Here is a 21,597-nt window from a genome sequence, read left to right as displayed (position 1 = left end):
ATGGAGTCTCAATGGAAACTCAAGCCAGCGACAACAACACACAAATGTCGCAAAAGTATCTCGTTTTGTCTCTTCGTCTGTCGCTTCCCATTTTCAACTCAAAGCGTTTAACCTTGGACCATAAAACTCTGCAGACAACAACAACAGCAACAGCAAAAACAACAATAAATAGAGTCAAGTAATATGTAATCATCGCATTGAATCTTAAATCCCTTTCCATGTGTGTGAAATTGTAGATTTTTTCGCATTTTTGATACGTATAATTGTAAAGTCGGGTCTCTCCTCTAATTGTATCGCATTTAGTATGGCATATGGTCTGGTCTGCTTGGCAGATGATATATGGCCAACAATAGATAAAAGAGAAAAAGAGAGATAGAGAGAGAAACCACAGAGAGCAGGTGTACTTGGGCTAGCAATTTACGAGTACGAGTATTTATTTGCCCGAAATATACTTTGCTTTGTATCTTGGGTCTTGAGTCTCTGGTTTCATTGTCGGACTCCCTAAGTGGGCTAGTTTGTGGGCAATTTTGAAGAATTTGCCCACATTAAGAGTACTATGTGGGTTGTGTGGCTAAAATGGTGGCTTCACATGACAGTGGCTCATTTGTGCAGTCGTTAACAACGAGTAGCTGTAAAATATGGAACCATAGCCGGGAATTATGTAAGCAAAGCTGAGAAATTGTTAAATGAGATTATCGTTTGAGTTATCGAAGTAGTTAAAAGATATAAAAAATTAGATCATCTATTAATGATAAAGTGTCAAAGTGAAATGACAAACAAAAGAATATAAATATATGCAGTAGATAAAGAGCTAAAATTAATGCCAATTTCCAGGATGAAAAATTATCCCAATACTATGCTAAAAATCCTCCTTTCTAATAATTTAAATAAACGTCAAATCAATTTCTGTGCAGATATGTGCTTATATGTAATCTTTCTATGAAATTAAGATGATTTATTTCTTTTAAGCATGCAAACACTTCACCGATTTTCAAATGGTTTTTGCGACTGCTTCTGCTTAGAGAAATCTATCTTTTTAAGTATCCTCTGCTCAGCTTTGTCCCAGAAAGTTTTATGTGCAGATCAAGAAACAGCCAAATATTCTCCTTTTCCACATTTCGACGGTTTATAGTCCGCGTATATTGAAAATAATAAAACAAAACTGTAAATGTATTTTTTTATTATAGAAAATTTGCAAGATCGTATTTTGGTTTAACAATTATACGAGGCTATAACCCGGCCTTTTATGCCTGAATGTATGCAATTAATGTGTCTAACCAGTTGGAGAGCGAAGAATTGACTTTGAAGACTGAGCTGAGCTTGAGGAGTGAGAAGTGAGAAGTGAGTGATCGAGAGTTGATGACAATCTTCTTTGCTGACCGGAAGGAAAACCCATTTATGCCAAATGCGATGAATGCTGCTAATGCTTTTGGGCAATTTACCAACACTGGAAAACAGCACTGAAAACATGTGTGCAAAGCCGTCAAATGTAATTGCCAGGCAGCGCTAATTGAGCTCCCAGTCGGGGCCAATTATTCTGCAATGTGCACATAAACATGGCAACAGCCTCGTCCAAACGTGAGAAAGGCGGGCGGGACGCGGGGCGTGGCACTCGCATGGCATTCAAGTCAAGAGGGTGCGACACAAACAACTTGTCAGCAAGTGCGCAGCAGCCGTTACTCAGCTTCGGTATTGGATCCGATCGGATAGTATTGGATCGGGATGGGTTGCCACTGTATGGAGGTATTAGGTGCTTGGGGTATGAGTTTGAGGAGGAGTCAAAGCACTTGGCGATTGCTGGCAACATCCGCGGACGCCGCAACTGGAGCACTTTCACTTTATGCCAAGCGGCAGCTACAAATGGAATTTGCTCATTGATTGTTTCTCGTCTTTAGGATACCCTATTTAGCAAGACGAGGTATACTGAACAAGGTAGATTGCTTGAGATATATTTATTTTTGCGTCTTAAACATTAAACTTAAACACTTACTATTCTTTCTTATAGTATTTCCATATACAATTATTCTGACATAATAAAAAATATGAATATATTTGTATTTGTTTTAAGTCAAAATAAACTTAAAACATCTTATAAGTAAATATATAAATCAAGAAAAGATATGTTTCTCAATATAGTATATATTCTACTAGTGATGTAAGTCCAAACTTTAGATCGAGTTTTATATCGAAATAGAAAATCGCCAAAAATAAGCATCGTGTTGTCGATATATCGGAAAATAGTAGATCGAGTTGCAAATATCGAGCTATTTCAAATAAAAATATTTTTAATTTAAAAACGTAATTATAATCACAAAAAAAACTCGTACTTATTTTAGAAATATTATTTCTCTTGCATCGTTTTCATGCCTATTTCAAGCCTTGACAATTTTGTACGACTAAACTTATTTCTTCAAATTAACTTTAATGAACAATGTACCAGTGAGTTGTCGATTTTTCATGGAAATCGATTTAATCAACTTGATAGATCTTTCAAAAATCATCGAGTTAAAGTACTCGATAATCGCTTCCGCGAAAATCGAGCTGTCGATATTTCGATATATTTTTACAGCACTATATTCTACACTTCTGATGTTCCAAACAAAATTTGGAATGCAATTTGTTTGCAAAAATTGAGCTGCATTATGAAACTGAATAAAGTTTTACAACGCCGTGTCTGTAAGTCAGAGACCTAATGATTAATGATTAATTTTATTCTGATTGAAAATGTAGGCATGAACAACTAGAGTGAGCAAATTTGATTTGTAGATTTTAAGATGCCCAAAACATTTTAAAGTGAAAATAGCAATTTAAAAAAAAAGTTGTAAATTAATAGATTTTCCGTAAATTCCTTGTGAAGAGAGAAGAGTATAAATAATTGAAATTTTAAATTCAAAATACTAGTTTAAAAACTTACGACTTAAACTTAGAAAAGGTTTCACTAACTAAATATATATATAAAAGTTCTTATGTAAGCAGCAAGAAAAAAAGTGTTAAAGTAAATAAATTCCAGAAATTTAAATTCAGATAAACAAAATTTTTGTGTGTTTTTAGTGTTTTAAGAAATAAAGTCAAAATCCTATCGAGTTCGTATACGAATCAGACAAAATAAAATAATTTTTTATTCAACTGTTCTAGGGTATGTTGAAGTCACCCACTGCTGAAGGTTGTTGCTGTCGCTGTTCCCTTGTCCATTGGCTGACGTTAGCAGCGCACGTGGCTTCAACGGTAGCCGAGTTGTTGCTGCTGCAGCATGTGTCAAGCAATGATAGGTTGTTGTTGGGGGAGTATGGTGGAGAGAGGCAAGGGAGGGTGGCGGTGGGGGTCACAATTGCCTGCCCCCGTACTGCAATATAATTAGGCCTGCAGCGAGAGGCAAGCACTCGGACATGCGACGTTTGTTGAATGTGTTGTTTTTTTTTTGTCGTTGCTGTTGCTGTTGTTGGTTGTTGTTGGTTGGGATGTGCGCAATATTTTATGCTTATGACCAAGAAAATAAAAAGAAAAGCCTTGGAAAAGCCTGGCATGTTACAGTTAGCTTTTTGGCCATTGTTCGACGCCCGCAGCCAGCTAACTAGGTGCAGGCACAGGTTGGCTTGTTAGAGAAGGAGTTGGAGTCTCCTTTAGATTCATATATGTACGTATCGTATGTATGGTAGGTAGAGCTAGAGTTAGAGCTAGAGCTATAGAGGTATGCACCCAATGCAGTTATAAAGTTTTGCCGAGTGTACCACCAAAATGGCCAAGACAACTTTCTTCTTCCTCTCTCAGGTGCAAACTGGTTTACTTATGATGTGAATGTTGATACGGTTTCTTTTCAATTTTATTTATTTAGTTTTTTTTTTATATCTGCTTCTATTTCGTTATTAAACCTGGCGACAAAACTGGCCAGCTAAAAGGGGAGAAGGGGAGCCTAGAAGAGAGGGAGGAGGAGGCGACTCGGGCTATCGCTTTCAGCTAGAACAAGCTTAACTGGCTCCCCGACAAGTGAGTTGGCTATTGAAGTAATTGTATCACTCGCCTCAACTGAACTCAGAGCTTAACTGAATTATGTGGTAATAAATCGAAATCAAATGAGCTGCTTCCACACATACACACAGTTTTATAAAGTTAAACAGTTTGGTAGCAGACAAGGTAGTCGAGGCTCAATGAAGAAATAAAAATTTAATTAATTGCATCAAAAATGCTGAGCTGTTGAAAAACGTTTAGGCAATCAAATGGAGCAGCTTTTTTGGCTCTGATTTGTTGATGCTAAAGTTAATGTTGATGTTGGTGTTTTCTTGATGGAGTCGTGAAATTCACAATTATTTTTCGCACTTTAAAGTGTTTTGACTCAATTAAATAAAGTTCATCTATGTTCGCTGCTGTTGTTGCTCTTGACTCGAACTCGCACTCGGACTCGTACTCGAAAATACTTTCAAATTTCGCTTGGAGGCATTCACCATCCACAAGTGGGTGCCACACGGATTCTTATACCATGCACAATTGCATGTCCAAAAAAATCAACGATCTTTCATTGAAAACTGACCCAGCAAAATCGCAGATTCTATAATGAATGTGGTTAAAAAAAAAAATGAATGTATAAATAATTTTAGATAATATAAAAAGCTATTAAATAGTTCTTGATTTACTTTTATAAAAGCAGCTTTGTAAACGTAATGTGCGTATACGTAATATTTTATATGCTTATTTGGAAAAGCTAGTTCTTTGACATATAAATATACAAAACTGAAATAACGGACTAGAATATCTATAAATATTAATAGTAAAAACATAAAGGATTACTTTGTTACTATAGATATTTAATTTATTAACAATAATTAAATTATCAAGAATGAAAAATACAAAAATTATATTAGATTCAAACATAGTTATTTATAGAATAACATACTATTAAATTAGTTTTAACAACTTATTAGGAACGAACTAGAATATATCTCTATTATAATTAAATCCAATCCACAATGATTGTTAAATATACATCAAGTTTTATATATTGTACGTCTGTAAAAATGATTTATTTTAATTAAAGCTAATGACCTTAGTTAAGGACATAAATTTAAAAATAAATAAATACAAACTAATTTAATTTATTAAAAGACAAGTTAGGCTCGAGGTTTTTACCACTCTCAAGATGACGAAAATAAATATAATAAAGATGTAATAGCACGAGCGTAGACATAAAATCGACTATAAATCGAGTAAACAAATCCGACTTCGACTACGACTTCGAGCATGTGTCAGGTTTAGGTAAGAGTATTAGCAGTTTTATTTGTTGGCCAAATGGCCAAACAGAAGGCTGGCAACAACACCGCCCACAAGTCGAGTTAAAGTTAGAGACCAGACGGATCGTATATGTTGCAGTTTAAGCATTAGGAAGGCTGTCAAATAGTGCAGCTGCTGCTGCAGCTTAATAAAAACAAATTTAACAGCTGTGTGTGAGTGTTGGGTATACTGGCCAAAAGGCACTCTTGGCCTGATTGTCATTAACAAATGAGTGCTTTAAATAGAGGAACATTAAAATGCGCCACGAGCATTGCTTAACAAATAGTTGAGAGAGCCTGTGGGCAGCGGACCAATTTTTCACCTATGAAATACGCTGAAAAATTTCAATTATTTAAGCGTTTGCAGTTCCTGCCACAAGGCAACAAGCAACGTGCAACGTGCAACGTCCAACAGGCAACAGACTATAGCTCTGAGCCTGCACTGGTCGTCTGCATGTGTGCTAGTTATATAAAGCTTAAAGTAAGAAATAAAACGTCGATAACTATAACAAACAACAGGATGCAGCAACAGTGCAACACTTGGGAAAGCACTTGCCACAGCGCTGTGGAGTCGCGGAGGTTGTACGAAAAATTGTTGCCGATACAGTTTTCGACATTCATTCATTTAGCGACCAACGACCGAGGCTAAGACTGAGACTAAAACAGAAACTAAAACTGAAACTGAAACTTAAACTGCGACTAAGACTGAGACTGAGACCGAGACCGAGATTGAGACTCAGCTGAAGGAGGCTGCTACAAATGCGGCAACTTGTGTTGGTTTCGTTTTGGGAAAATTGAAACAATTTCCGATGTCACTCTCACTTTTTATTTCACTGACGACCGTCCAGGCCATCGCCATAGCCATAGTCAGCCATAGATACATAGATACGTTGTCAGGCAGGCAGGCAGGCAGTCGGGCAGCCAATCTAGACAACAAGATATGTAACGCAGACGACAACGCTCCAAGACGTGATTTGGAGATGTGTTTGTTTGCAGTGTTGCAACTGTAACTGCAACTGTTGTTGCTGTTACTGTTGCTGCTGCTGCTGTTGTTGTTGTTGCTACACTTGTTGTGTCCAGTTGAGGAAAAAGTGGTACAGATTGCGCCGTCGCATCATCATCATCATCATTATCATCAGCAAAACGCATCCAACTTGCAACATTGTTGTTGCTGCTGCGGTTGTTGTCGGTGTCGTCGCTGTTGCTGCTGCTGCTGTTGCTCTTGTTGATGTGTTGCATTTACTGCACTTTTTTTCAACAACTGTTAATCTGCAACCATATTTCTGTGATCATTCACAGTCGAGCAGGCACATTCAAAGATGAAACTTTCCTAAATTAATTATAGTTTTCAAATTCCATTTTGTCGCTTTGAAAACAAATTTTTAACTAATTAAATTATTAAAAATGTAAACCCTTTTCTTCGAATTATTTCTTTATTTATTTATTTATTAATTTTCGACAAAAAGCAGTTGGCAAAAAAATTAAGTTTTTAAAAATTATAAATATTATTTTTTATTACTATTGTTCAAAACATTAAATCATAAGTTTATATTGATTTAATAGTATAATAATTCTTTTATATTTAAAATATTTTTTTAACTCTTATAAGAAAATTAAGTCCAGCTCGTTTATCGAATTGCTACTGTAAGCTCTATAAGCTTACATAACTTCTTAAATGATTTTGTCGTAATACTCTATGAATGAATAACGAATTTATAAACAAATAAAGTCTTATTTAGAGTGTAATGTTCGATTTTATTCTTATAAAGCAGCTGATACCTTCCCATAAAATTATGTGCTCTTTTAGTTCATTTAAATGGATCTTTTATGCAGCTTTATGGCAATTCTCATATTATTTTTAGCCATTTTGCAATTTGTAAAATATTTATTCTTTCTTAAAGTTTGTTAAACGTGGCTGTCGCAAAATTCAGCTGGGTAATTGTTTCAAAATTTACGAATCTAGAACGGAATCGAAGATCGAAAAATACTTGTTAATTTGAACCAAAAATAATTTAACTATTATTAAAAACAATCAGTATTGATCTCAGTTGTAAAATAAATTTTAAATTTTGTTAGAAATATTATCAATTGTTAATTTAATACTTTAATTACTTTTTTATAAAATTGAGTTCTATTTGCCAAATAGTTTTCTAATTTCTACTCACATGTGAATGATTTTCAAATGAACTTCAGATTGAAATTCTCATATTATTTTCAATACCTGCGTCAACTTTGGGCTTGACTTCACATATGAGTACCTCTGCATGTGTTGTGTGTGTGTGGGTCTGTGTGAGTGTGTGCTGCGTGTTCATTTGTTGTTGTTTTGGTATTTGTTGTGACGATTTTGGTATCAGGTTGCCTCGTTAGAGATCGAGATAGATGCGAGTTGAGAGAGTGAATGAATGTGGTGTGCGTGTTGCATGTACAGTGTGTGTGTGTGTGTGTGTGTGATCCTGCCAACAAACTTTGTCGTCGCATTGCTTTTCAGTTTGTTGTTGTTGTTGCTGTTGTAACGGTTGTTGTTGCATTTTGCTTTAGCACTGATGTAACAAGGTTTAATTTTCCATTTCAATGCGCGGCGGCTGCGCTTTGGATTTTAACTCTCGTTTTTCATTCAGTCTTAGTTATAGTTTTAGTTTGCTTTAGTTTAGTTAGTCGTCACTCGATTTGAGCTTAGTTTAACTGTCAGTCAGAGCTGGTTGCGGTTGATTATGCTCCTCATCTCGTCGCTGCTCGTGCGACACTCGGACCACAACCGTAACCGAAGTCGAAGTCGAAGCCACTCGCTGATTATGCGGATGACAATGATGATGGCGATGACGATGACGATGATTATGCTGTTGGCGTTATAATTATGCAGCTGCAGTGGCTAATAACAAGTAAGAGTGATACCATTGGGTACACTCGACTGGTGGTTACCCTGCAGCTAACATATATTATATCCAACAGAGGTGGATTAATTAGCTTACCAATGTCTCTACGTTCTTGTGAGAGTACTCTTCATGGAGTATGCTCTACTTACATATTAGACTGAAGAAATATTAAAGTAAGAGTGCTTTTCATGGGATTTGACTTCAATTAGCAGATGCCCTGTAAAATAACATATATAGTTAAATAGTGATTAAAGTAAATATTTCTTTTTACATCCAACTAAATACATATATCTCACGCATACCCTTTGCAATCGAATTAATCGTGGGTAATCTTATAATATTGATGCAGCTGCTGTTGTTGTTGTTGTTGGCTGGGGGGTAACTTTGTCCGACTTTGATGATGGGCTCGGTGTGATCCATTTTGAGCATGACCAAGCTAATCTCGCCAGCCTCAGCGCATTGTCAACAGCTTTTGTGGGGGCTGATTATGCAGGCTTTACTTCATTTCCAGCTCCATCTCTAGCTTCAGCTCCATCTCCATCTCAATCTCCAGCTATGCAGCTTTGCAGCTCCTAAGATAGCAACATTTGCGGCATTTGCTGTCGACATCTTCCACTGGACATTTTCCAATCTGGAGCGTTTGTTGTTGCAGTTGTTGCTGCTGTTGTTGTTGTCAAAGTTGCTGTTGCTGTTATGTGTCTCGTTGTCTGTTTGTCTGCCTGACTGCGTTTTTCGCGGTTTTACAACTTTGATTTCACTTTTCTTTGCAACATGCGACGATGTTGTCGTTGTTGTTGTTGTTGTTATTGTTGTTGTACCTTCACTGTCCGTTTTTTGAACTGTTTGCTTCATTGCTCTCGTTGTCGTCGTCGTCGTCTTGTCTGTCGGTCCGCTTAAACTTTGTTACTCTTTAATTGGTTTTTTTTTCTTGCCTCCATCATCTTCTTAAGGCATCCGTTTTTAATGATGATGCAGTGGCCAGTGTTGGCCATAATTGTCAACCACTTTTGCACCGTTAGCCACAAATTATAAACACATGGATTTGCAATTGCACTTTCTGTACAGTTTTCCATAAGCTTGTGAAATTTCCAGCGAAATTATGAAATATCTGCATTGAAATTGCTTGCGGGGTTTTTAAAGGCGTGTCTGTTTCTTGTAAGATAATATAAATCATTTATCTTTATAATTAATAAATAAAAATGGGTAATTCGCCAAGGACTTCTAGATAGTTGTATCTCAAAAGTAATAACAATATCAAACTACTATAGAAAGGATCAAAACAATAGGTACAAAAAGTTAATTATCTTACTCTACCCTTCAATCTGGGTCCCTCTTACTCGCTTTTTATCCGTTAAACTCTTAAACCAATTAGCATTTCAAATAAGAAAATGAACTTAAGATTTTCCTAAAAGCTGTACCTATGATATAAAGCGTAATTAAATTTAATTTATAGAAAAATAGGCAGCGCAATTTACAAAATAGATAAATATCATTTATAGCTGAGCTACGTGTATTGTAATAACTTAATTAAAAATGTGCACATCAGGTTAAACTAACATATGCATTTAAATTGATTATTCCACTTGTATCGCATGTAAGATGCACACTCGACTATTTGCACTCAAGATCATCCAATAATTGTTCCGATTAGTCAGAGAAACGATCGCACAAGATTCTAAGTAGATTGAATTGCAATGGAAACTATTTGTAGTTTAACAGCTGCAAGTATCTCATTAATATCAAAGCTGATACGATCTTGAAATGCTTATGTCATCAGCATCATCATCATCGGCCAACACAAAAGTTCTCAAGCTCTAAATATTTCTATTAAATTTTCGGTCTTTTATTTTATTTTTTTTTTTTTGTGGAAATAATTCAAGTCTTACACATGGCTGAAAGCAGTAAATCAAAGCAGCAAATGTGGCTAATTAACTTTTAGGCCAAAAACGACAACAACAACAAAAGGCAATTTGTTGTATGCAACAGTCGCTAAATGCTGCCACCAAACCCACGGAAAATGTCTCGTGAAAAATTCTGTTCTAGATATTGTAGCTGCAACAGCAACGGCAACAACAACTGCAACGGCAGCAACATCATAGATCGCCCACTTGTTGCAGTTGCAAGTTGGCAGTTGCCAGCTGAATCTGCTGCTGACTGTCAGTGGCTTTGTTAGTTGTTCTTGTTGTTGTTGTTGTTGTTAACTTGGTTCACATGACTTGCGTGCCATCTGCCAAGAGGCCAAAAAGCAGCCAAGAGTCAACTGACAACCGACAACTGGCAAACTGTCTGGCAGTCTGACAGCCTACGCAGTCGCCTTGCACGCACCTTTTAGTGACGACCTCCAAGAGGGCATCACCCTCCCTCCCCTCCCCCTCTCCCCCTCTCTCACTCCCTTACTCCCACCTCCTCATTTTATACATTTGTGTGTACTTAGATGTTTGTCAGTGTTTTTAGTCTGTTTGTCTTACATAATCGTCACTCTAGATACCGTTAACATTATTCTCTTCGTCTTTTTGTCTTCTCCGTCCTAAAACAACAGTACAATAGAACAATTGTTTAAACTTTTCTAGCATTCGTTGAGGCTTTTGGCATTGTGCCAAAAAAAAATACAAAGAACCGACAAAAACTCGACCAAAATAAAATCGAAACCAAAATAAGTTGTCGTCTGAAAATTAAGTTCTATTAAAGACGACAATTAACTTGGTTTTTTTTTGTAAGTTTTCGGCTTTTGCCAGTTGTTTTTATAAATAAATTGTTTTCATTTTTCTTCTTCGCTTAAAGTTGCCAAAATAGCAACGCATGACGTTGATGGGAATTACCCTCAGAGCTATCAAAGGCAACAACGAAAAATAAATAATAAATAAAAAACAAAACTAGCACAGCTGTGAGAATGAAGCTGTGACGCACCTGAAACTATAGAAGTATTTACTACACAATGAAAAACAATTAGAACAATTGAAGAGAGTAAGTTCTAGTCGATTAGGTGATCGACTAACAGTTACGCTGTATAAGTTGGGAAACGTTGAATTTTCTTCTCACAGATTGGCAACTTGGAGGACGACAGAATAGTAAACCAAAAAAATAAAACATTTTTTTATGTCTGAATCTAATGTTAGTATTTATTCGATCATTGTAAATATTTTAATATCGAAAGTATAAGTAATAAATCATGGTATAGAAATATTTTTGAGAAAAAACCATTTTTAAATTGAACTATTAATACAGTCAAGCACGCTCGACAGTAGGATACCCTGGGCCCAGGTATTCTTTTATAGTTGACTTTCGACCAATTGTTCCAATGGCAATTATATGATATATGGAACCAGATTCGGTCAGAATGTTCAAAACCAACTTAAATGCATATTCTAACAGTTTGAATAAGATACCTCAAAAAACAAAAAACTTTTTCATACAAAGACTTAATATTTAATTGAGCGTCGCTATTGCACCTATATGATATAGGAAACCGATTTTTACCAAACTTTGTCAGAATGTATAATACCAGCCCAGGTGCATATTCTATCAGTTTGGCTCTGATATCTCAACAAACAAAAGACTTTTTCATACTAAAACTTCATTTTCGATGTATCGTTCCTATGGCAGCTATTTGATATAGTGGTCTGATCCAAAAATAAAAACAAACTTGATCTGCCTTTGGTATCCAGGAACCTACATATTAAGTTTGTAGTCTCTAGCTCTTATGGTTTCTGAGATCGACACGCTCAAACAGACGGACAAGCGGACAGACAGACGGACAGACAGACGGACATGGCTCAATCGACTCGGCTGATGTTCCTGATGAAGAATATATATACTTTGAGGGGTCTGCCACGCCCCCTTCTGCCTGTTACATACATTTTGCCAAACACATTATACCCTTTTTACCCATTTTCAATGGGCTCAGGGAATAATAAATGTTGAGTAAAGATGCTGCATAATAATACTATATATAATTTATTAGTAGAAATAGCTACTCTTGGTACTTTCCGGTTTACATTTCTACAGAACAGTCCATATATAAGTTGGGAGCATATAAAGTGAAAATTATGAACATATAAATATTTACACTTAGGGCCGGGTTTTCAATGTCTATTTAAGGGGTTTGATAACTGTACAACAGTTATTTTGACATAAAATGTATAGAAATTAATTTCAAATTTGAATTTATCTATTTTAAGGAGCCATTAAAAAATTGGCCCTTATACTATATTTGTATTTTCTGTACAACAGATATAGAAACGTTTTATAAACAGTTTTATTATTAAGATAAGAGTGTATAATATTATTTAGTGACATGGTTCAAGATCTCAAACAAACGACAAATACGACCATTTTTTGAGAAAACTACTATTCATTCTAAGTTAATGAAGAAATTACTTGAATTAAAATTTGTATAAGTAAAATGTTTTTGAATATTTTATAATTATATGACTTTTCTTTGCTCTATTTATAGGTACTTAAATTCTGCCTACAACAATCTGAAATCCCGAAGGCAGCAACATTTATAATAACGATAGCGATAACGATAATAGTAAAAATAACGCTAATAAGGAGAAGACAATCTGAAGAGAACAGCGACAAATAGAGCAAGTGAGAGGAGAAAACGGTGCAGCTAACAGCCAACAGTTAACAGTTATGAGAGAGAAAGACCACTCACCAAGAAAGATGCTTCCTAGCCCAAAACAGGGCTGTGTTTACCCTGCCTTAGGATTAATACCCACATCGTATATATCACATGTACCTTATGATCTGTCCGCCTCAACGACGGCAGCAACAGCCACCAGCAGCATGACAACGACAACAGCGCGACACCAACATCAGCAACATCAACAGCAGCAACATCAACAGCAACAACACCATGGCAACAAGGCGAAGCGACGCAGCAGCTACGATCAACCGCTGGACTTGCGACTGGCGCACAAGCGTCGCCAGCCGGGGAAGGGGGAGGAGATACCGCTGCCGCTGCCGCTGGAGGATGAGAATAGCAATCTCATCATGTTTGCGAATGAGCTGGCAGCGCAGCGTAAGGAGAAGGAGCTGAACAATAATCATATTGCCGCCTCTCTGGCGGATCTGGGCTTTGATATGAGCCGCAAGATGTTGCGTGCATTGCGAGAGGGCGTTGCCACGCCCCCAGCGCCACCAGCTGGCGTTGTGCCCGGCGTGCACTCGACGCTGCTGGAGGCGATGACAAAAACACTGCCGCTGCAATATCGCAACGTGTTTGCTCCACCAACGCCACAGGCAACCGCACCACCGGATTTTGCCTTTCGGCATCCTCTGAAGAAAGCCGAACTCGCTTGGCCGCCCAACGAGCCACAGCAGCAGCAACAGCAGCAGCAGCAGCAGCAACAGTTGAAACTGGAGCTGCCGACGCCGACAACAATTGTACCTACACTGGCAACCAGCACGCCAACGCCCACGCCACACCCACACCCACAGCTGCAGGAGTTCCAATCCCGTCAGCATTCCCGCAAGGCGAAGCAGCGGCAAACGCAGTCTCAGTCTCAATCCCAATCCCAAACGACAGTTGCCAGCGGCAACACGTTGCCGACGCAGCAGCAACGGAACAAGGATCGCTACACCTGCAAGTTCTGTGGCAAGGTGTTTCCCCGTTCCGCCAATCTGACGAGGCATCTGCGAACGCACACGGGAGAGCAACCGTACAAGTGCAAGTACTGCGAACGTTCCTTCAGCATCTCCTCGAACCTGCAGCGTCACGTGCGCAACATCCACAACAAGGAGCGACCCTTCAAGTGCGAGATCTGCGAACGCTGCTTTGGCCAGCAGACGAATCTGGACAGGCATCTCAAGAAGCATGAGTCGGATGCGGTATCGTTGAGTGCTTTGAGTGGTGTTAGCGAACGGATGCACTGCATCCGAAGGTTCTGTGAGAATCCCAGCGAAGAGTCCTACTTCGAGGAGATACGCACATTCATGGGCAAGGTCACGCAGCAGCAGCAGCAGCAACAACAACAGCAGCAACAACAACAGCAGCAGCACCAGCAGCAACAACAGCAACAACAACAGCAACAGTCACTGCCATTGGCAACATCACGAAGCTCCGCCTCGTCCAGTTGCTCCGCCTCGCACACGCCCACATCCTCGCATACGCCCACGCAATCGGAGTCGTCGGAAACGCTGGCGCAGGAGCTGCGTCGATTGCAGGCGGAGCGTGCCAAGACGGGCGAAGACAGCAACGATGAACTTTCAATACAGTTGAAGCAGGAGGAGGCAGATCATGAAGATGACGAGGAGAACGAGGAGGAGGAGAAGGAATCTAAGGAATCCATACTACATACCATACCATCACCAACAACAACAACAACACCAGAAACACCCACGCCTAAGCAGGAACCCTAATGGAGACCTCAAAGCGTCATCTCTCCAATCCTGACCCTGAAGCAAACATTTCCTATATTCGTGTGGTAAAACCGAAACGAGACCAGTAGCAACAACACAAACTATTTGCAGACCTTATATTATTACTTTTGTCTAGCTGTAAATATATATTTTGTATTTTGTAATTTGTAATTTGTATGTTAAATGTTAATGTGTAAATGGAATTGTACAAAAAGAAGATTGGCAAATGTATATCATTTTATGTGCGTATTAATTTAAGCATTGGTATTTTTGTATATATATACAAAGTGACACACGACAAAAAGCGTCCACTGTTTAATAAAAAGTTACAAGTTTTTTTGAAATTTACTAAAAAAAACCGTGTTGCATTGAAAATGTAAGCTGGCGCCATCTAGCTGATAATTTTAGCATGCGCAACGTCACGCAGCTAACTTCACGCTACGCAAAAAAAACTCAGCTGATATTAAACTTATCGATATTTCTGTTGCCAACGAACGATTAACGAACGAAAATTTAAACTTTAGTTCATGCAAATTTTAAAATGCAATAACTTTAAAATTAATTAACATTTTAATGAAAATTTAAAATTCGAAATTCAAAAAAAAAAAAGTATATAAATTTTAATGAAGGTTTGAAGCTCGTCAGCCCAAGGGGAAAAAAGTTAAAAATCTAGCTTCAAAAATAAGAAATATTTCAATTTAGTCAAATTTTCAAAGTTGCAACTAAATTTTTCTTATTATTAAATTAGAACAAGTTACCAGATCGGGAAAATCTGTAGGGTGGCAGCCCCAATTAGAACAAGCTGCCAAGTTGAATGAATTAATTAATAATAATTAGAAATAGACATTTTATATGCATTGCCAGCATGCTTAAACGACTGACAGCAATATACGATGTAGGCGAGCTGAAGGAGCTGCAAGGACTATATCTGCAGGATTGGCCCAAGCACTGTGTAGGTTTCTTTTGGCTGGACAACTACCTGCGATGGCTCTCTAGGAATCCCTTAATAAATCATTTAACGTTCTTCACTCTCAACGGAGACTGGCGCAGTGATGGACTCTTTATCTTAGTGGTTTGAATTTGAAATAAATAAATAATTTCATACTAGTCACTAAATTATCGTTTCCAACAGCATCGCTATCAACTTTTCTTCAGCAATCTGAGTAGACAAGAGACGCCGGATTTGATGACAGCCCTGACACTGCTCGATTGGACAGGTGGCTTTAAAGTTAGCGCCATTCATGAGACGCATCATAAGATCTTCAAATACCTCGTAGCTGAGCTTCAGCTCTGCCTGCAACGGGAAATGAATACGATTATGTATAGGTTACCCTGTAAAGAGGCTAAGGAGCTGCAGTTTAAGTGCCCGCCTGAATACTATTTGGATAATGTGAAACTGGAGCATTCAGAGCTCATCAACGATCTTTGGTCAGCACGTCATCCGGGATCGCTGAAGCTTATACAATTGCTTATTGAGAACAATACAAATGTGGGTCTCTACGAAAAAGAAACGGGAAAACTATGTGCCTGGTGCTTGAGGTAGGAATTCTTTTTTAAAAGGAAATTTAAGAAACAGAGACTCAAAAAACAATTAAAATACAATTTTGACAAACCAAAATTAAGAAAACAAAAGGAATCAGCTAAGAAAAATTAAAATGAGAAACGCATTAGTAGTATAAATATTAAGAAAGTTCTTGTTCGTTAATATTAAGAAATTTAGCTTTGATTCTATACAGTTTTTGATATTAAATTATTATTCGAGTGATTTTTAATCAAGTTAATCAAACCTTGGTATTCTTAGAAATTGTTTAGTTACATAGTTTTTTTTATTAAACATTCAATTATTTCAGGCTGCAGAGCGGCTTCCTGGGCGCCCTTGAGGTTCTTCAATCCCATCAACGTCGTGGACTCGGTGTTATAGTCACTGCTGCTATCAGTCAACGCATCGCCAACGAACTGAATCACGATGTCACAGCTTTGGTTAATATAAACAATGCAGCCGCTTGTAAAGTTTTTGATAAATTAGGATTTACTCTCCAAAAGGGAGAGCACTATTTTTGGAGCATGTGTTTGCCCGACAATCAGAGCTCTATAAGCTGGCCAGCGAATCGGTGACCAGACAGAATGTAAATATCATTTCCCCCAAAGCCACCCTAAAGATAAAGATAAAGATAAAGATAAAGATAAAGATAAAGATTACTAACTTGTTAGTATAAATACCACAACAAACTCGACAATTGTTTAAGTTTAGTTAGCAACTAAGTATCTCGAACATGTCAAAGCTGCAATCAATTGACATTCAAGTTCTTGGAGACTTTCAGTCATTATACGGAAAAAAATGGCCCAAGTATAGTCAAGAATATTATATTCTCAGAAATGTTATTGTGTTTTCGAAAGTTGAGCCGCAACTTAAGCATATCAATGCTTACACCTTGGCAGATCAACGGGCCAAGGAATTGGGTCTCTTTCTGATTCTGGTATTTATATAGAGTTTAACTTTGTTATTGAATAGTGTTACAAATTGTATTGCTAGGATCGATATCAGCTGTTTGTGGGCTGTCTTGGTTATTCGCTGGAATTGCTGGAGCAGGCTCTGCATCAGCTGGATTGGAACAGAGGCATACTTTGCTCATCAATCCCATCGCGTTATTTGGCATCTGTTTTGAAGGTTATTCAGGCTAAAGGGCTCACAATTGAGTATAATCACGAGAGCAATCTGTATCATTTGTCAGCAGAGGATGCATTGCAGTTGCCAATAGAGTATGTTATCAAATCTTAGTCTTAGAGATAACATACACATTATTTAAAGTCTCTTCCAAGCTGCCCTACAGGATTTAAATTAAAATCGCTGTCTGAGGAAGATGCTTACTTGATAGACCAGGCATGGCCCTACAGCCAGGAGGGTTCCTTGTTCTTTTTACAACGTCAAATTCGCCTGTGTCCCAGCATGGGATTATATGATGAGCAAACTCACAAGCTGGTTGCCTGGTGCACCAGGTAAATAAAGACAGCAATCACGATTCTATTAACTAATTTAATTATATATTTTTGCTTAGAACACAGGATGGTCTGTTGGCTGCTTTGCAAGTTGATAATAAATACAAACGACGTGGTTTTGGATCTCTTGTTGTCAAGACTCTTTCACAAGATATTGCCGCATTGGGAGATGATGTTATTGCCGAGATATATCCCAAAAACAAAGCATCTAGCAATTTGTTTAGTAAATTAGGCTTCCAGGTGATTGATCAGTGCTATTGGATCAACACTGCACCTGCGACAGGAAAATTTACGTGGCCCGAGGGTCAATAGGTCATGGTACAACTACAAGTTTAATATGAAAATTCAGTTAAATTCAATATTTCAAAGAGCTTATAAAAGAGTTTTAAGAGACTCATAAAAAAAATTGTAAACAAAAACCAGATTAAAATCTCTCCTTCTACAAGATTATAAGAGCAAACAGACGACTGATTAATGAGAGTAATCAAGTAGTTTGATACTCTCTCACTTTCTATTTCTATGTTCATACCCTGCAATTTATAAGGGATATGTTACTCACAGTTGCAGCCTGATCTTTCCTATCAAAATATGTAAATGTATTCCTGATCCTCACAAAGTATTTGAATATATTTATACAGTATTTATTCAGACTGAACAAAGAGTTTTATATATACAGATATTCAGTTATTAAGAGTGACATAAAGAATATTGCTCATTAACTTCGGTTAAGCTTTGATAATGTGCGAGGTCTTTAAAAAGGGGTTTTAATGGTAGTGGTTCAAAGGACAAATAATCATCAAAAAAGATTAATAATTTCAACTGATTTAGTTTTGATAACGTTATGATTTTGATAAATATAAAGGCAATGAACAAACTAAAATCAAAATAGAAGGCAAACAATGATTAAATTGACATTCCGCATGAAAATTGTATAAATTTTAACTGAGTCACCGGTTACAGGGTATTTTTCCAACGAGTACATTATAACTTGTTCTCTCTCTCTCCCGTCCGTTTATTCAGACTTCATTCGTCATACGAAAAAAACAACTCAGTTGCTCGAATCATCGCATGTGGAGAAGTTGATTAAACGCATAACAGAATGTCGCACCAACTGGAAACAATTGACCTTGACATACTTCAGAGATTTCAAAAGCTTTACACACGCAATTGGCCAAAATATTGCTCAGAGTTTTACTGTCTAGATAACTTTATAGGGTTTTTAAAAAAAGATCCACTGATTAAGAATTTGCAAATCTACACACTTTCCGACAAGAGAGCCAAGGATGAAGCGCTCTTTATAATTGTGGTTAATATTCGGAATCAGTACGTCATTCTACCTAAGAGAAAGTGAACAATAATTTTATTCTTTAAGGATCGCTATCAACTCTTTGTGGGTTGCTTAAATAACTCAGAAGCGCTTGTAAAGAAAGCTCTGACTCTTATCGACTGGTCCTCTGGTCTGAAGTGCAGTTCCATACCAGCTCGGCATGTTCCGGACCTCGAGAGCGTGGTTCGAGAAAAACAGCTGGAAGTGCAATATAATAGCATTACGAATCTATACTATATGACTGCAAAGGAGGCGTGTCAGCTAAAAGTTGAGTAAGTTTGCATATGCCATATCAAGAACTTTGGTAAATATTCACAAAAATCGTACAGAGTTCCAGATGGTTTCTTTATGGAATTATTAAAGAAGGAAGATGCGGATTTGGTTAATGAGGAATGGCCAAATCGTCATGTCGGTTCATTGTTCTTTATACAACGTCAGATTCGCATGTGTCCAAGTGTTGGCCTATATTCAACGGAAACCAAACAACTCTTGGCCTGGTGCATCAGGTGAGCCGCCCCATAAATTTGTATCCACATCATCTGATGGAGTTATCTTTATGAAGGTTGCAAGGCGGCTATTTGGGTGCATTGCAGGTGAGGAGTTCTCATAAACGACGCGGATTTGGTAGCTTGGTGACAAAGGAAATAACACGACGCATAGGTTGTTTGGGCCAGGATGTAATGGCACTTGTAGGTACAGAAAATGAGGCATCCAGTGCCATGTTTGATAAGCTAGGCTTCAAGGTGATTGATCAATGCAACTGGCTGAGAACTGAGCCTGTCATAGGAGAAGAATCCTGGCCAGACGGGGAGTAAATAAACGTGATCTTTAGCTAAATATGTATACATTACATTACAGTACTTAACAATACATAATCATGTGTATGTACATAATAAAATACTACGACTATTGTATATAAATACAACTTTGGTATAAAAATATGCCAGTTCTTGCATATGCTATGACTAAGACTGCTTCTCCTACATCCTCTCCTGCTGTAGCTGTTGCCAAAGGCGACTGCAACGTTCGTGAAGCTGGGCGGGACACTGAAGCACACTCGACTCCTGCAGCATGTTGGCTAGGAGCCGACGGACGCACTCGAGATCGGATTGCAGATGATATTCGTTCATTTGATATCTATCAAAAAGTAAAAAGCTGGTGCTAGGTGTTTGGTCTTTGAGTGCGGCTAATCGGCGGGCGGCTATGAATTCCAAAAGCTCTATAAAATCGAGGTAGTTGATGCCAAAACTGGCTCGCAACATGGTCTGGCAGTGTGCCTCAAAGTTGTCCATTTGTTGACAGTCGGCAATCTCATTGCACACAGCCTCCAGGTTGCTCAGTAAATTGCGCCACACACGCGACACGTTGCAGGCATTGAACCAATTGTGATTCACCGAGATGGTGTCCGTCACATTCCACACCTGGTGGTACCATCCGCTGGGCACAAACACCGCCTCATTGGCCGTCTGATTGATGGTAAAGTAGCGCACGTTGTGCTCTTCCAGTTGCGTTTCATCTATGCTAAATGGTAGGTTTCCCAGTCGATCAGACAGCTTGAGTTCCTCGCCGGGCGGCATTATGAGCCACTTCTTGTGGCCCACAATGTTGGTGGACCAGCTGAAGGAGCCAAACACATCCGAGTGGAAGGAGGTCCTGCAACAAGCAGCGTGATGAGACACTTGGTTAATTATATAACCCACTACATACCAGGAGTCCTTGGGTCCCATGTAAACGAACCGATAATCGTCGCGATTCTCCTGGATTAGCTGCTCATTCAGCCAATCCGAGGCAAAGTACTTGGGCACTTGGTAGAACTCGTACGTGGGCAACTGGGCAGCCAGATGCCAGTCCTTGAGGTAGAGATTGTCCTTGGCCACATTGCAGTTTGTTTCCACTTTCACTTCCATGCCACTTCCACGTTGCCATCGGTCGAGATATTCGTGGAACTTCAGCTCCAGTTTGGCATGACTGTTGAAATATGTCGCATTGCAGTCGGCGACGGGAACATCGAAGTTGCCAATGCGGCTCTTGAGGTAGTCGAAATCAATCAGATCCTGCTGACCAGTTAAACTTGGGCTAATGTTTGCATTTGCGTTGTCCTTCTCTTTGCCGGCCTGCGCCCAATTCCGGCACTCCCAACTGTTGGAGACATCTGTTATAATAACCGGCCAGTTGGCGTGCATGTAACGCCAGTAGAATTCGTTGTATGTCAGTTCCTTGGCGGCACAACGTTGGATAATGCAATCCGGCGGAAAATTCCCTTGTGGTTGCAGCGCCAACAGCTCCGGCGCCGCTTTCTCTGCAGCCATGCCACAAAAACAAAACAAAAATGTAAACAAAACTGCGACTTGAAGTAGAGTCTACAACAAGGTCACTCCAAAAAATGATTACACGCTCTCTCTCAATCTGTCGTTTGTTTTATCTCTCTCTTTTGCTGGAACTGCTACGAACTTAGCTATTTTATAGCTAGAAGGCTATTTTAAAAGTTCGATTGCTAGAAACATTTCAAAATTGCTATTACTAAAAATCTGATTAATATAAATATATTTTTAGGTAAGGTTTGCTAATACGATTTTTTCTAAAACTGTGCATAGTAGCCAACAAAACCAAGTTTAGATGCTTTCCAGCCAGAAACAGCTATTGTTCCCCCTAAAAACTTGGCAGCACTGATGTGGAAGATTGCCACCCGGTTCAAAGGTTGCCACACTGCAAAATGTTCCGATCTGGCAGCATGTTCAATTTTAATCAAATTTCAATAACAGTTGCAAAACTAAGA

The 21,597-nt window shown here is 38.3% G+C and overlaps 4 protein-coding genes across 7 annotated transcripts; 3 read left to right on the top strand and 1 right to left on the bottom strand.

Annotated features, from left to right (window-relative positions):
* Window positions 1-12,766: 12,766 nt before the first annotated feature.
* LOC117781109 (dendritic arbor reduction protein 1) lies at window positions 12,767-14,628 on the top strand. The gene has a single exon (XM_034617830.1). It carries the CDS (start codon window positions 12,770-12,772, stop codon window positions 14,495-14,497), a length of 1,728 nt encoding a protein of 575 aa, XP_034473721.1. The 5' UTR covers window positions 12,767-12,769; the 3' UTR covers window positions 14,498-14,628.
* Window positions 14,629-15,309: 681 nt separating this feature from the next.
* On the top strand, window positions 15,310-17,954 carry LOC117780291. 4 transcript variants are annotated; one of them, XM_034616751.1, is made up of 4 exons: window positions 15,310-15,569; window positions 15,630-16,036; window positions 16,348-16,623; window positions 17,031-17,158. In XM_034616751.1, exons 1-3 carry the CDS (start codon window positions 15,363-15,365, stop codon window positions 16,610-16,612), a joined length of 879 nt encoding a protein of 292 aa, XP_034472642.1. In that variant the 5' UTR covers window positions 15,310-15,362; the 3' UTR covers window positions 16,613-16,623; window positions 17,031-17,158. The 4 variants fall into 4 exon arrangements, with proteins under 4 accessions (XP_034472642.1, XP_034472644.1, XP_034472641.1 ...); XM_034616753.1 differs by lacking the exon at window positions 17,031-17,158 and adding an exon at window positions 17,010-17,025; XM_034616754.1 differs by lacking the exons at window positions 15,310-15,569; window positions 15,630-16,036 and adding exons at window positions 17,318-17,494; window positions 17,554-17,954 and having other exon boundaries at window positions 16,618-16,974; window positions 17,031-17,257.
* Window positions 17,955-18,563: 609 nt separating this feature from the next.
* LOC117781934 lies at window positions 18,564-19,746 on the top strand. The gene is made up of 4 exons (XM_034618820.1): window positions 18,564-18,800; window positions 18,867-19,093; window positions 19,151-19,327; window positions 19,384-19,746. Exons 1-4 carry the CDS (start codon window positions 18,594-18,596, stop codon window positions 19,634-19,636), a joined length of 864 nt encoding a protein of 287 aa, XP_034474711.1. The 5' UTR covers window positions 18,564-18,593; the 3' UTR covers window positions 19,637-19,746.
* LOC117781933 (2-oxoglutarate and iron-dependent oxygenase JMJD4 homolog) lies at window positions 19,649-21,184 on the bottom strand. The gene is made up of 2 exons (XM_034618818.1): window positions 20,529-21,184; window positions 19,649-20,474 (listed from the first exon to the last, which is right to left on the bottom strand). Exons 1-2 carry the CDS (start codon window positions 21,128-21,130, stop codon window positions 19,802-19,804), a joined length of 1,275 nt encoding a protein of 424 aa, XP_034474709.1. The 5' UTR covers window positions 21,131-21,184; the 3' UTR covers window positions 19,649-19,801.
* Window positions 21,185-21,597: the final 413 nt, after the last annotated feature.

This window comes from Drosophila innubila (genome assembly GCF_004354385.1).
Source record: "Drosophila innubila isolate TH190305 chromosome 2L unlocalized genomic scaffold, UK_Dinn_1.0 4_B_2L, whole genome shotgun sequence".
NCBI lineage: Eukaryota > Metazoa > Arthropoda > Insecta > Diptera > Drosophilidae > Drosophila > Drosophila innubila.
Note: the sequence above shows the minus strand (reverse complement) of the source record. Positions and strands in the feature narration are given on the sequence as shown.

Bases quoted from the DNA above. Each gene is read 5' to 3' on its own strand.
- LOC117781109 (XM_034617830.1), top strand. From the start codon at position 12,770: ATGAGAGAGAAAGACCACTCACCAAGAAAGATGCTTCCTAGCCCAAAA.
- LOC117780291 (XM_034616751.1), top strand. From the start codon at position 15,363: ATGCTTAAACGACTGACAGCAATATACGATGTAGGCGAGCTGAAGGAG. The intron at 15,570-15,629 runs GTTTGAATTTGA...CGTTTCCAACAG, and splicing joins ATGGACTCTTTATCTTAGTG to CATCGCTATCAACTTTTCTT. The intron at 16,037-16,347 runs GTAGGAATTCTT...CAATTATTTCAG, and splicing joins CTATGTGCCTGGTGCTTGAG to GCTGCAGAGCGGCTTCCTGG.
- LOC117781934 (XM_034618820.1), top strand. From the start codon at position 18,594: ATGTCGCACCAACTGGAAACAATTGACCTTGACATACTTCAGAGATTT. The intron at 18,801-18,866 runs GTTAATATTCGG...TTATTCTTTAAG, and splicing joins AAGCGCTCTTTATAATTGTG to GATCGCTATCAACTCTTTGT. The intron at 19,328-19,383 runs GTGAGCCGCCCC...ATCTTTATGAAG, and splicing joins CTCTTGGCCTGGTGCATCAG to GTTGCAAGGCGGCTATTTGG.
- LOC117781933 (XM_034618818.1), bottom strand. From the start codon at position 21,130: ATGGCTGCAGAGAAAGCGGCGCCGGAGCTGTTGGCGCTGCAACCACAA. The intron at 20,475-20,528 runs GTATGTAGTGGG...TGCTTGTTGCAG, and splicing joins ATGGGACCCAAGGACTCCTG to GACCTCCTTCCACTCGGATG.